Here is a 15,764-nt window from a genome sequence, read left to right as displayed (position 1 = left end):
GGGCTGACACTGTCCACATGTGATAATGGGGCTGACACTGTCCACAAGTGATAATGGTGCTGACACTGTCCACAGGTGATAATGGGGCTGACACTGTCCACAGGTGATAATGGGGCTGACACTGTCCACAGGTGATAATGGGGCTGACACTGTCCACAGGTGATATGGGGCTGACACTGTCCACAGGTGATAATGGGGCTGACACTGTCCACAGGTGATAATGGGGCTGACACTGTCCACAGGTGATATGGGGCTGACACTGTCTACAGGTGATAATGGGCCTCACACTGTCCACGGGATAATGGGACTGACACTGTCTACAGGTGATAATGGTGCTGACACTCTACGCGTGATAATAGGGCTGACACTGTCTACAGGTGATAATGGTGCTGACACTGTCCACAGGTGATAATGGGGCTGACACTGTCCACAGGTGATAATGGGGCTGACACTGTCTACAGGTGATAATGGTGCTGACTCTGTCCACTGGTGATAATGGTGCTGACACTGTCCACAGGTGATAATGGGGCTGACACTGTCCACAGGTGATAATGGGGCTGACACTGTCCACAGGTGATAATGGGGCTGACACTGTCCACAGGTGATAATGGTGCTGACTCTGTCCACAGGTGATAATGGTGCTGACTGTCCACAGGTGATAATGGGGCTGACACTGTCCACAGGTGATAATGGGGCTGACACTGTCCACAGGTGATAATGGGGCTGACACTGTCCACAGGTGATAATGGGGCTGACACTGTCCACAGGTGATAATGGGGCTGACACTGTCCACAGGTGATAATGGGGCTGACACTGTCCACAGGTGATAATGGGGCTGACACTGTCCACAGGTGATAATGGGGCTGACACTTTCCACAGCTGATAATGGGGCTGACACTGTCCACAGCTGATAATGGGGCTGACACTGTCCACAGGTTGAGGACCTCCGCAGGATGATGGAGCCCGTCAAGAGCCTGGTGGAGGCTGGCCGGGTGGTGGCCGTCAAGAGCCTGGTGGAGGCTAGCCGGGTGGTGGCCGTCAAGAGCCTGGTGGAGGCTGGCCGGGTGGTGGCCGTCAAGAGGCTGGTGGAGGCTGGCCGGGTGGTGGCCGTCCAGGAAGACCAAGATGGCCGCCGCTCCGCCAGGATAACTCTACAAGACGGACAGCTGTACCTCCACCCACTCCTGCGTCAGCCCACGCCCGCCCACGCCCACACCCTCCAGGTTACTTTATTACCCCCACTAGTCTTACTGACATTACTGACTTACTGAGTTGTGATAACTAATATGATAACATTTTGTTATACAGTTACCAGCATGATTTATATCATCTTGTGCAGGAGAGTGATGTTGTGGGCGTGCTGGACCCCTCCTGCACCCTGGCGTTCCTTGACCTCGGGTGGGCGGGGTCAACAAGAGGGCGGGTCACCATCCGGCTGACCCCTGACACTCCGCTGGCCAGACAGTTTGTGTTGTTGTGTACGGGCCAGCGGGGCCACACCTACCGCAACACTAAACTGTTGATGGTGGTGGACAAGGGTTACCCGGGTGAGCGTGTGGTGGGCGGAGACTACGAGAGTAATGATGGTAAGGGAGGAGCCCCACTGTTGCCTGACCTCCGGGGGCAGTACCAGCAGTCAGGCCAGGCAGGAGCTGTGGGGTCCAGGTGGTGGCCGCCGGGGGGTCCCAAGAGTGCCCAGTTCATCATCATCACCAGGGACCGCCAGGCTGGTCGCCAGAGGCCATATGTCTTCGGTGATGTGGTGAGCGGCCTGGATGTGGTGAGGGCAGCAGTCAACCACAGTGACATTACGGAGGTGACTGTGGTGGACTGTGGTGTTGTGCTGCCACTCTAGTTCACTGTACCATCACTACTGTGGTGTTGTGCTGCCACTCTAGTTCACTGTACCACCACCATCACTACTGTGGTGTTGTGCTGCCACTCTAGTTCACTGTACCACCACCACCACTACTGTGGTGTTGTGCAGCCACTCCAGTTCACTGTACCATCACTACTGTGGTGTTGTGCTGCCACTCCAGTTCACTGTACCATCACTACTGTGGTGTTGTGCTGCCACTCTAGTTCACTGTACCATCACTACTGTGGTGTTGTGCTGCCACTCTAGTTCACTGTACCACCACCATCACTACTGTGGTGTTGTGCTGCCACTCCAGTTCACTGTACCATCACTACTGTGGTGTTGTGCTGCCACTCTAGTTCACTGTACCAGCACCATCACTACTGTGGTGTTGTGCTGCCACTCTAGTTCACTGTACCATCACTACTGTGGTGTTGTGCTGCCACTCTAGTTCACTGTACCATCACTACTGTGGTGTTGTGCTGCCACTCTAGTTCACTGTACCACCACCACCACTACTGTGGTGTTGTGCTGCCACTCTAGTTCACTGTACCATTACCATCACTATTGTGGTGTTGTGCTGCCAATCTAGTTCACTGTACCTCCACTACTGTGGTGTTGTGCTGTCATTCTAGATCACTGTACCATCACCATCACTACTGTGGTGTTGTGCTGCAACTCTAGTTCACTGTACCATCACTACTATGGTGTTGTGCTGCAACTCTAGTTCACTGTACCATCACCATCACTACTGTGGTGTTATGCTGCCACTCTAGTTCACTGCACCTCCACCATCACTACTGTGGTGCTGTGCTGCCACTCTAGTTCACTGTACCACCATCATCACTACTGTGGTGTTGTGCTGCCACTCTAGTTCACTGTACCATCACCATCACTACTGTGGTGTTGTGCTGCCACTCTAGTTCACTGTACCACCACCATCACTACTGTGGTGTTGTGCTGCCACTCTAGTTCACTGTACCATCACCATCACTACTGTGGTGTTGTGCTGCCACTCTAGTTCACTGTACCTCCACTACTGTGGTGTTGTGCTGCCACTCCAGTTCACTGTACCATCACTACTGTGGTGTTGTGCTGCCACTCTAGTTCACTGTACCACCACCATCACTACTGTGGTGTTGTGATGCCACTCTAGTTCACTGTACCATCACTACTGTGGTGTTGTGCTGCCACTCTAGTTCACTGTACCACCACTACTGTGGTGTTGTGCTGCCACTCTAGTTCACTGTACCATCACCATCACTATTGTGGTGTTGTGCTGCCACTCTAGTTCACTGTACCATCACCATCACTATTGTGGTGTTGTGCTGCCACTCTAGTTCACTGTACCATCACCATCACTATTGTGGTGTTGTGCTGCCACTCTAGTTCACTGTACCTCCAAAACTGTGGTGTTGTGCTGCCACTCTAGTTCACTGTACCATCACTATTATGGCGTTGTGCTGCCACTCTAGTTCACTGTACCATCACTACTGTGGTGTTGTGCTGCCACTCTAGTTCACTGTACCACCACCATCACTACTGTGGTGTTGTGCTGCCACTCTAGTTCACTGTACCACCACCATCACTACTGTGGTGCTGTGGTGCCACTCTAGTTCACTGTACCATCACTACTGTGGTGTTGTGCTGCCACTCTAGTTCACTGTACCATCACCATCACTACTGTGGTGTTGTGCTGCCACTCTAGTTCACTGTACCATCACTACTGTGGTGTTGTGCTGCCACTCTAGTTCACTGTACCATCACCATCACTACTGTGGTGTTGTGCTGCCACTCTAGTTCACTGTACCATCACTACCGTGGTGTTGTGCTGCTACTCTAGTTCACTGTACCATCACTACTGTGGCGTTGTGCTGCCACTCTAGTTCACTGTACCACCACCATCACTACTGTGGTGTTGTGCTGCTACTCTAGTTCACTATACCATCACCATCACTACTGTGGTGTTGTGCTGCCACTCCAGTTCACTGTACCACCACCATCACTACTGTGGTGCTGTGCTGCCACTCTAGTTCACTGTACCACCATCATCACTACTGTGGTGTTGTGCTGCCACTCTAGTTCACTGTACCATCACCATCACTACTGTGGTGTTGTGCTGCCACTCTAGTTCACTGTACCATCACTACTGTGGTGTTGTGCTGCCACTCTTGTTCACTGTACCATCACTACTGTGGTGTTGTGCTGCCACTCTAGTTCACTGTACGATCACTACTGTGGTGTTGTGCTGCCACTCTAGTTCACTGTACCACCACCACCACTACTGTGGTGTTGTGGTGCCACTCTAGTTCACTGTACCATCACCATCACTATTGTGGTGTTGTGCTGCCACTCTAGTTCACTGTACCTCCACTACTGTGGTGTTGTGCTGTCATTCTAGTTCACTGTACCATCACTATCACTACTGTGGTGTTGTGCTGCCACTCTAGTTCACTGTACCATCACCATCACTACTGTCGTGTTGTGCTGCCACTCTAGTTCACTGTACCATCCCTACTGTGGTGTTGTGCTGCCACTCTAGTTCACTGTACCACCACCATCACTACTGTGGTGTTGTGCTGCCACTCTAGTTCACTGTACCATCACCATCACTACTGTGGTGTTGTGCTGCCACTCTAGTTCACTGTACCTCCACTACTGTGGTGTTGTGCTGCCACTCCAGTTCACTGTACCATCACTCTTGTGGTGTTGTGCTGCCACTCTAGTTCACTGTACCACCACCATCACTACTGTGGTGTTGTGCTGCCACTCTAGTTCACTGTACCATCACTACTGTGGTGTTGTGCTACCACTCTAGTTCACTGTACCACCACTACTGTGGTGTTGTGCTGCCACTGTAGTACCCTGTACCATCACCATCACTATTGTGGTGTAGTGCTGCCACTCTAGTTCACTGTAACATCACTATCACTATTGTGGTGTTGTGCTGCCACTCTAGTTCACTGTACCTCAACTACTGTGGTGTTGTGCTGTCATTCTAGTTCACTGTACCATCACCATCACTACTGTGGTGTTGTGCTGCCACTCTAGTTCACTGTACCATCACTACTATGGTTTTGTGCTGCCACTCTAGTTCACTGTACCATCACCATCACTACTGTGGTGTTGTACTGCCACTCTAGTTCACTGTACCACCACCATCACTACTGTGGTGTTGTGCTGCCACTCTAGTTCACTGTACCACCACCATCACTACTGTGGTGCTGTGGTGCCACGCTAGTTCACTGTACCATCACTACTGTGGTGTTGTGCTGCCACTCTAGTTCACTGTACCATCACCATCACTACTGTGGTGTTGTGCTGCCACTCTAGTTCACTGTACCATCACTACTGTGGTGTTGTGCTGCCACTCTAGTTCACTGTACCATCACCATCACTACTGTGGTGTTGTGCTGCCACTCTAGTTCACTGTACCATCACTACCGTGGTGTTGTGCTGCTACTCTAGTTCACTGTACCATCACTACTGTGGCGTTGTGCTGCCACTCTAGTTCACTGTACCACCACCATCACTACTGTGGTGTTGTGCTGCCACTCTAGTTCACTGTACCATCACTACTGTGGTGTTGTGCTGCTACTCTAGTTCACTATACCATCACCATCACTACTGTGGTGTTGTGCTGCCACTCTAGTTCACTGTACCACCACCATCACTACTGTGGTGCTGTGCTGCCACTCTAGTTCACTGTACCACCATCATCACTACTGTGGTGTTGTGCTGCCACTCTAGTTTACTGTACCATCACCATCACTACTGTGGTGTTGTGCTGCCACTCTAGTTCACTGTACCATCACTACTGTGGTCTTGTGCTGCCACTCTTGTTCACTGTACCATCACTACTGTGGTGTTGTGCTGCCACTCTAGTTCACTGTACGATCACTACTGTGGTGTTGTGCTGCCACTCTAGTTCACTGTACCACCACCACCACTACTGTGGTGTTGTGGTGCCACTCTAGTTCACTGTACCATCACCATCACTATTGTGGTGTTGTGCTGCCACTCTAGTTCACTGTACCTCCACTACTGTGGTGTTGTGCTGTCATTCTAGTTCACTGTACCATCACTATCACTACTGTGGTGTTGTGCTGCCACTCTAGTTCACTGTACCATCACCATCACTACTGTCGTGTTGTGCTGCCACTCTAGTTCACTGTACCATCCCTACTGTGGTGTTGTGCTGCCACTCTAGTTCAATGTACCACCACCATCACTACTGTGGTGTTGTGCTGCCACTCTAGTTCACTGTACCATCACCATCACTACTGTGGTGTTGTGCTGCCACTCTAGTTCACTGTACCTCCACTACTGTGGTGTTGTGCTGCCACTCCAGTTCACTGTACCATCACTACTGTGGTGTTGTGCTGCCACTCTAGTTCACTGTACCACCACCATCACTACTGTGGTGTTGTGCTGCCACTCTAGTTCACTGTACCATCACTACTGTGGTGTTGTGCTACCACTCTAGTTCACTGTACCACCACTACTGTGGTGTTGTGCTGCCACTGTAGTACCCTGTACCATCACCATCACTATTGTGGTGTAGTGCTGCCACTCTAGTTCACTGTACCTCCACTACTGTGGTGTTGTGCTGTCATTCTAGTTCACTGTACCATCACCATCACTACTGTGGTGTTGTGCTGCCACTCTAGTTCACTGTACCATCACTACTATGGTGTTGTGCTGCCACTCTTGTTCACTGTACCATCACCATCACTATTGTGGTGTAGTGCTGCCACTCTAGTTCACTGTACCTCCACTACTGTGGTGTTGTGCTGTCATTCTAGTTCACTGTACCACCACCATCACTACTGTGGTGTTGTGCTGCCACTCTAGTTCACTGTACCATCACCATCACTACTGTGGTGTTGTGCTGCCACTCTAGTTCACTGTACAACCACCATCACTACTGTGGTGTTATGCTGCCACTCTAGTTCACTGTACCATCACTACTGTGGTGTTGTGCTGCTACTCTAGTTCACTGCACCACCACCATCACTACTGTGGTGTTGTGCTGCCACTCTAGTTCACTGTACCATCACCATAACTACTGTGGTGTTGTGCTGCCACTCCAGTTCACTGTACCTCCACTACTGTGGTGTTGTGCTGCCACTCTAGTTCACTGTACCTCTACTACTGTGGTGTTGTGCTGCCACTCTAGTTCACTGTACCACCACCATCACTACTGTGGTGTTATGCTGCCACTCTAGTTCACTGTACCATCACTACTGTGGTGTTGTGCTGCTACTCTAGTTCACTGCACCACCACCATCACTACTGTGGTGTTGTGCTGCCACTCTAGTTCACTGTACCATCACCATCACTACTGTGGTGTTGTGCTGCCACTCCAGTTCACTGTACCTCCACTACTGTGGTGTTGTGCTGCCACTCTAGTTCACTGTACCTCTACTACTGTGGTGTTGTGCTGCCACTCTAGTTCACTGTACCACCACCATCACTACTGTGGTGTTGTGCTGCCACTCTAGTTCACTATACCATCACCATCACTACTGTGGTGTTATGCTGCCACTCTAGTTCACTGTACCATCACCATCACTACTGTGGTGTTGTGCTGCCACTCTAGTTCACTCTACCATCACAATCACTACTGTGGTGTTGTGCTGCCATTCTAGTTCACTATACCATCACCATCACTACTGTGGTGTTGTGCTGCCACTCTGGTTCACTGTACCACCACCATCACTACTGTGGTGTTGTGCTGCCACTCCAGTTCACTGTACCATCACTACTGTGGTGTTGTGCTGCCACTCTAGTTCACTATACCACCACCATCACTACTGTGGTGTTGTGCTGCCACTCTAGTTCACTGTACCATCACTACTGTGGTGTTGTGCTGCCACTCTAGTTCACTGTACCATCACTACTGTGGTGTTGTGCTGCCACTCTAGTTCACTGTACCACCACCACCTCTACTGTGGTGTTGTGCTGCCACTCTAGTTCACTGTACCATTACCATCACTATTGTGGTGTTGTGCTGCCACTCTAGTTCACTATACCACCACCATCACTACTGTGGTGTTGTGCTGCCACTCTAGTTCACTGTACCATCACTACTGTGGTGTTGTGCTGCCACTCTAGTTCACTGTACCTCCACTACTGTGGTGTTGTGCTGTCTTTCTAGATCACTGTACCATCACCATCTCTACTGTGGTGTTGTGCTGCCACTCTAGTTCACTGTACCTCCACTACTGTGGTGTTGTGCTGTCTTTCTAGATCACTGTACCATCACCATCTCTACTGTGGTGTTGTGCTGCCACTATAGTTCACTGTACCAACACTACTGTGGTGTTGTGCTGCCACTCTAGTTCACTATACCACCACAATCACTACTGTGGTGTTGTGCTGCCACTCTAGTTCACTATACCACCACCATCACTACTGTGGTGTTGTGCTGCCACTCTAGTTCACTGTACCATCACCATCACTGCTGTGGTGTTGTGCTGCCACTCTAGTTCACTGTACCATCACCATCACTACTGTGGTGTTGTGCTGCCACTCTAGTTCACTGAACCATAACCCATCACTACTGTGGTGTTGTGCTGCCACTCTAGTTCACTGTACCATCACCATCACTACTGTGGTGTTGTGCTGCCACTCTAGTTCACTGTACCTCCACCATCACTACCGTGGTGTTGTGCTGCCACTCTAGTTCACTGTACCATCACCATCACTACTGTGGTGTTGTGCTACCACTCTAGTTCACTGAACCATAACCCATCACTACTGTGGTGTTGTGCTGCCACTCTAGTTCACTGTACCATCACCATCACTACTGTGGTGTTGTGCTACCACTCTAGTTCACTGAACCATAACCCATCACTACTGTGGTGTTGTGCTGCCACTCTAGTTCACTGTACCATCACCATCACTACTGTGGTGTTGTGTTCCCACTATAGTTCACTGTACCATCACTACTGTGGTGTTGTGCTGCCACTCTAGTTCACTGTGCCATCACTACTGTGGTGTTGTGCTGCCACTCTAGTTCACTGTACCATCACCATAACTACTGTGGTGTTCTGCTGCCACTCTAGTTCACTGTACCACCACCATCACTGCTGTGGTGTTGTGCTGCCACTATAGTTCACTGTACCACCACTACTGTGGTGTTGTGCTGCCACTCTAGTTCACTGTACCATCACTACTGTGGTGTTGTGCTGCCACTACAGTTCACTGTACCATCACTACTGTGGTGTTGTGCTGCCACTCTAGTTCACTGTACCACCATTATCACTACTGTGGTGTTGTGCTGCCACTCTAGTTCACTGTACCATCACCATCACTACTGTGGTGTTGTGCTGCCACTCTAGTTCACTGTACCACCACCATCACTACTGTGGTGTTGTGCTGCCACTCTAGTTCACTGTACCACCACCATCACTACTGTGGTGTTGTGCTGCCACTCTAGTTCACTGTACCATCACCATCACTACTGTGGTGTTGTGCTGCCACTCTAGTTCACTGTACCACCACTACTGTGGTGTTGTGCTGCCACTCTAGTTCACTGTACCATCACTACTGTGGTGTTGTCCTGCCACTCTAGTTCACTGTACCAGCACCATCACTACTGTGGTGTTGTGCTGCCACTCTAGAGTTCATTGTACCATCACTACTGTGGTGTTGTGCTGCCACTCTAGTTCACTGTACCATCACTACTGAGGTGTTGTGCCGCAACTCTAGTTCACAGTAGTGATGGTGGTGGTACAGTGAACTAGAGTTGCGGCACAACACCTCAGTAGTGATGGTACAGTGAACTAGAGTGGCAGCACAACACCACAGTAGTGATGGTACAATGAACTCTAGAGTGGCAGCACAACACCACAGTAGTGATGGTGCTGGTACAGTGAACTAGAGTGGCAGGACAACACCACAGTAGTGATGGTGGTGGTACAGTGGTGTTGTGCTGCCACTCTACTTCACTGTACCATCACTACTGAGGTCTTGTGCTGCTACTCTAGTTCACTGTACCACCATCATCACTACTGTGGTGTTGTGCTGCCACTCTAGTTCACTGTACCATCACCATCACTACTGTGGTGTTGTGCTGCCACTCTATTTCACTGTACCATCATTATTGTGGTGTGGTGCTGCCACTCTAGTTCACTGCACCACCACCATCACTACTGTGGTGTTGGGCTGCCACTCTAGTTCACTGTACCATCACCATCACTACTGTGGTGTTGTGCTGCCACTCCAGTTCACTGTACCCCCACTACTGTGGTGTTGTGCTGCCACTCTAGTTCACTGTACCACCACCATCACTACTGTGGTGTTGTGCTGCCACTCTAGTTCACTATACCATCACCATCACTACTGTGGTGTTATGCTGCCACTCTAGTTCACTGTACCATCACCATCACTACTGTGGTGTTGTGCTGCCACTCCAGTTCACTGTACCCCCACTTCTGTGGTGTTGTGCTGCCACTCTAGTTCACTGTACCACCACCATCACTACTGTGGTGTTGTGCTGCCACTCTAGTTCACTATACCATCACCATCACTACTGTGGTGTTATGCTGCCACTCTAGTTCACTGTACCATCACCATCACTACTGTGGTGTTGTGCTGCCACTCCAGTTCACTGTACCCCCACTACTGTGGTGTTGTGCTGCCACTCTAGTTCACTGTACCACCACCATCACTACTGTGGTGTTGTGCTGCCACTCTAGTTCACTATACCATCACCATCACTACTGTGGTGTTATGCTGCCACTCTAGTTCACTGTACCATCACCATCACTACTGTGGTGTTGTGTTGCCACTCTTGTTCACTGTACCATCTTAATCACTACTGTGGTGTTGTGCTGCCATTCTAGTTCACTGTACCATCACCATCAGTACTATGGTGTTGTGCTGCCACTCTGGTTCACTGTACCATCACCATCACTACTGTGGTGTTGTGCTGCCACTCTAGTTCACTGTACCACCACTACTGTGGTGTTGTGCTGCCACTCTAGTTCACTGTACCACCACCATCACTACTGTGGTATTGTGCTGCCACTCTAGTTCACTGTACCATCACTACTGTGGTGTTGTGCTGCCACTCTAGTTCACTGTACCATCACCATCACTACTGTGGTGTTGTGCTGCCACTATAGTTCACTGTACCAACACTACTGTGGTGTTGTGCAGCCACTCTAGTTCACTATACCACCACCATCACTACTGTGGTGCTGTGCTGCCACTCTAGTTCACTATACCACCACCATCACTACTGTGGTGTTGTGCTGCCACTCTAGTTCACTGTACCATCACTGCTGTGGTGTTGTGCGGCCACTCTAGTTCACTGTACCATCACCATCACTACTGTGGTGTTGTGCTGCCACTCTAGTTCACTGTACCATCACCATCACTACTGTGGTGTTGTGCTGCCACTCTAGTTCACTGAACCATAACCCATCACTACTGTGGTGTTGTGCTGCCACTCTAGTTCACTGTACCATCACCATCACTACCGTGGTGCTGTGCTGCCACTCTAGTTCACTGTACCTCCACCATCACTACCGTGGAGTTGTGCTGCCACTCTAGTTCACTGTACCATCACCATCACTGCTGTGGTGTTGTGCTGCCACTATAGTTCACTGTACCACCACTACTGTGGTGTTGTGCTGCCACTCTAGTTCACTGTACCATCACTACTGTGGTGTTGTGCTGCCACTACAGTTCACTGTACCATCACTACTGTGGTGTTGTGCTGCCACTCTAGTTCACTGTACCACCACCATCACTACTGTGGTGTTGTGCTGCCACTCTAGTTCACTGTACCATCACCATCACTACTGTGGTGTTGTGCTGCCACTCTAGTTCACTGTACCACCACCATCACTACTGTGGTGTTGTGCTGCCACTCTAGTTCACTGTACCACCACCATCACTACTGTGGTGTTGTGCTGCCACTCTAGTTCACTGTACCATCACCATCACTACTGTGGTGTTGTGCTGCCACTCTAGTTCACTGTCCCACCACTACTGTGGTGTGCTGCCACTCTAGTTCACTGTACCACCACTACTGTGGTGTTGTGCTGCCACTCTAGTTCACTGTACCATCACCATCACTACTGTGGTGTTGTGCTGCCACTCTAGTTCACTGTACCATCACCATCACTACTGTGGTGTTGTGCTGCCACTCTAGTTCACTGAACCATAACCCATCACTACTGTGGTGTTGTGCTGCCACTCTAGTTCACTGTACCATCACCATCACTACCGTGGTGCTGTGTTGCCAATCTAGTTCACTGTACCTCCACCATCACTACCGTGGTGTTGTGCTGCCACTCTAGTTCACTGTACCATCACCATCACTACTGTGGTGTTGTGCTGCCACTCTAGTTCACTGTACCACCACCATCACTACCTTGGTGTTGTGCTGCCACTCTAGTTCACTGTACCATCACCATCACTACTGTGGTGTTGTGCTGCCACTATAGTTCACTGTACCAACACTACTGTGGTGTTGTGCAGCCACTCTAGTTCACTGTACCACCACGATCACTACTGTGGTGTTGTGCTGCCACTCTAGTTCACTGTACCATAACCCATCACCATCACTACTGTGGTGTTGTGCTGCCACTCTAGTTCACTGTACCATCACCATCACTTCTGTGGTGTTGTGCTGCCACTCTAGTTCACTGTAACTTCACCATCACTACTGCGGTGTTGTGCTGCCACTCTAGTTCACTGTACCATCACTACTGTGGTGTTGTGCTGCCACTCTAATTCACTGCACCATCACCATCACTACTGTGGTGTTGTGCTGCCACTCTAGTTCACTGTACCATCACTATTGTGGTGTTGTGCTGCCACTCTAGTTCACTGTACCATCACCATCACTACTGTGGTGTTGTGCTGCCACTCTAGTTCACTGTACCACCACCATCACTACTGTGGTGTTGTGCTGCCACTCTAGTTCACTGTACCACCACCATCACTACTGTGGTGTTGTGCTGCCACTCTAGTTCACTGTACCATCACCATCACTACTGTGGTGTTGTGCTGCCACTCTAGTTCACTGTCCCACCACTACTGTGGTGTGCTGCCACTCTAGTTCACTGTACCACCACTACTGTGGTGTTGTGCTGCCACTCTAGTTCACTGTACCATCACCATCACTACTGTGGTGTTGTGCTGCCACTCTAGTTCACTGTACCATCACCATCACTACTGTGGTGTTGTGCTGCCACTCTAGTTCACTGAACCATAACCCATCACTACTGTGGTGTTGTGCTGCCACTCTAGTTCACTGTACCATCACCATCACTACCGTGGTGCTGTGTTGCCAATCTAGTTCACTGTACCTCCACCATCACTACCGTGGTGTTGTGCTGCCACTCTAGTTCACTGTACCATCACCATCACTACTGTGGTGTTGTGCTGCCACTCTAGTTCACTGTACCACCACCATCACTACCTTGGTGTTGTGCTGCCACTCTAGTTCACTGTACCATCACCATCACTACTGTGGTGTTGTGCTGCCACTATAGTTCACTGTACCAACACTACTGTGGTGTTGTGCAGCCACTCTAGTTCACTGTACCACCACGATCACTACTGTGGTGTTGTGCTGCCACTCTAGTTCACTGTACCATAACCCATCACCATCACTACTGTGGTGTTGTGCTGCCACTCTAGTTCACTGTACCATCACCATCACTTCTGTGGTGTTGTGCTGCCACTCTAGTTCACTGTAACTTCACCATCACTACTGCGGTGTTGTGCTGCCACTCTAGTTCACTGTACCATCACTACTGTGGTGTTGTGCTGCCACTCTAATTCACTGCACCATCACCATCACTACTGTGGTGTTGTGCTGCCACTCTAGTTCACTGTACCATCACTATTGTGGTGTTGTGCTGCCACTCTAGTTCACTGTACCACCACTACTGTGGTGTTGTGCTGCCACTCTAGTTCACTGTACCATCACCATCACTACTGTGGTGTTGTGCTGCCACTCTAGTTCACTGTACCATCACTATTGTGGTGTTGTGCTGCCACTCTAGTTCACTGTACCATCACTACTGTGGTGCTGTGCTGCCACTCTAGTTCACTGTACCACCACCATCACTACTGTGGTGTTGTGCTGCCACTCTAGTTCACTGTACCATCACTACTGTGGTGTTGTGCTGCCAGTCTAGTTCACTGTACCATAACCCATCACCATCACTCCTGCATCACTATAGACTGTGGGTTTTGATGCCAATGTAATTCAAGTACAACCTTTATCACTATATTACCATAACTTCACTATCTTTGGTGTTTAACTATCATACGTGACTATCACTGCTGTATCACCATCAATTGCTCTTTCGCAGTACTGACACCTATCATTGCTATATCACTATCACCTCACTATAACATCTATATCACCATCACCTCAGGTCCCACACCTGGGATAATGTACTGACCATGTTGAGTAACTGATTGTTGGTGTCACTATATGACAGCTGTTGTCACTGTTATATCACCAACAGCTCACTATCACTTTCACTGCTTCGCCAACATCATCTCACTTTCACTGCTTTATCACCTCACACTGATATATTTCCTCCTTACTTTCACTAATATATCACTATCATTGCTACATCACCACTACTGCACCATCACTGCTATATTTCCTTCACCTCACTACCACTGCTTTATCTCCATCACCTCACTATCACTGCTATATCACCACATCACACTATCACTGCTATATCACTATCACTGATATATCACATCACCTCACTATCACTGTTATATCACTATCACTTCTATATCACCATCACCTCACTATCACTATATCACCACCTCACTATCACTATATCACCACCTCACTATTACTTGCTATATCACCATCACCTCACTATCACTTGCTATATCACTATCACCTGCTATATCACCATCACCTCACTATCACTGCTATATCACCATCACCTCACTATCACTAATATATTACCTTACTATCACCATCACCTCACTATCACTGCTATATCACCATCACTGCACTATCACTAATATATCAACCTCACCTCACTATCACTAATATATCACCATCACCATTGGGGAGCCGGTCGGCCGAGCGGACAGCATGCTGGACTTGTGATCCTGTGGTCCTGGGTTCGATCTCAGGCACCGGCAAGAAACAATGGGCAGAGTTTCTTTCACCCTATGCCCCTGTTACCTAGCAGTAAAATAGGTACCTGGGTGTTAGTCAGCTGTCACGGGCTGCTTCCTGGGGGTGGAGGCCTGGTCGAGGACCGGGCCTCGGGGACACTAAAGCCCTGAAATCATCTCAAGATAACCTCAAGAAGAAGATCACCTCACTATCACTAATATATCACCTCACTATCACTAATATATCACCATCACCTCACTATCACTTGCTATATCACCATCACCTCACTCCTCACTATCACTGCTATATCACCATCACCTCACTATCACTAATATATCACCATCACTTGCTATATCACCATCACCTCACTATCACTTGCTATATCACCATCACCTCACTATCACTTGCTATATCACCATCACCTCACTATCACTTGCTATATCACCATCACCTCACTATCACTTGCTATATCACCATCACCTCACTATCACTGCTAGATCACCATCACCTCACTATCACTTGCTATATCACTATCACTGCTATATCACCATCACTGCACTATCACTAATATATCACCATCACCTCATCACTAATATATCACCATCACCTCACTATCACTAATATATCACCATCACCTCACTATCACTAATATATCACCATCACCTCACTATCACTAATATATCACCATCACCTCACTATCACTGCTATATCACCATCACCTGCTATATCACCATCACCTGCTATATCACCATCACCTCACTATCACTAATATATCACCGT

General features: G+C 49.3%; 1 protein-coding gene across 1 annotated transcript in view; it reads left to right on the top strand.

Annotated features, from left to right (window-relative positions):
- Window positions 1-9,537, top strand: part of LOC138364817 (uncharacterized) — a gene marked incomplete at its 5' end in the record, with an annotated part of 64,965 nt that extends 55,428 nt beyond the window's left edge. The window contains 2 exons of the mRNA XM_069324800.1: window positions 936-1,223; window positions 1,340-9,537. Coding sequence (XP_069180901.1) covers window positions 936-1,223; window positions 1,340-1,855 — 804 coding nt within the window. The remainder of the gene's footprint in view (window positions 1-935; window positions 1,224-1,339) is intronic.
- Window positions 9,538-15,764: the final 6,227 nt, after the last annotated feature.

The sequence above is a fragment of the Procambarus clarkii genome, chromosome 14 (assembly GCF_040958095.1).
Source record: "Procambarus clarkii isolate CNS0578487 chromosome 14, FALCON_Pclarkii_2.0, whole genome shotgun sequence".
Lineage (NCBI taxonomy): Eukaryota > Metazoa > Arthropoda > Malacostraca > Decapoda > Cambaridae > Procambarus > Procambarus clarkii.
The sequence above is the reverse complement of the archived record's forward strand: the minus strand, read 5'-3'. Positions and strand labels throughout refer to the sequence as shown.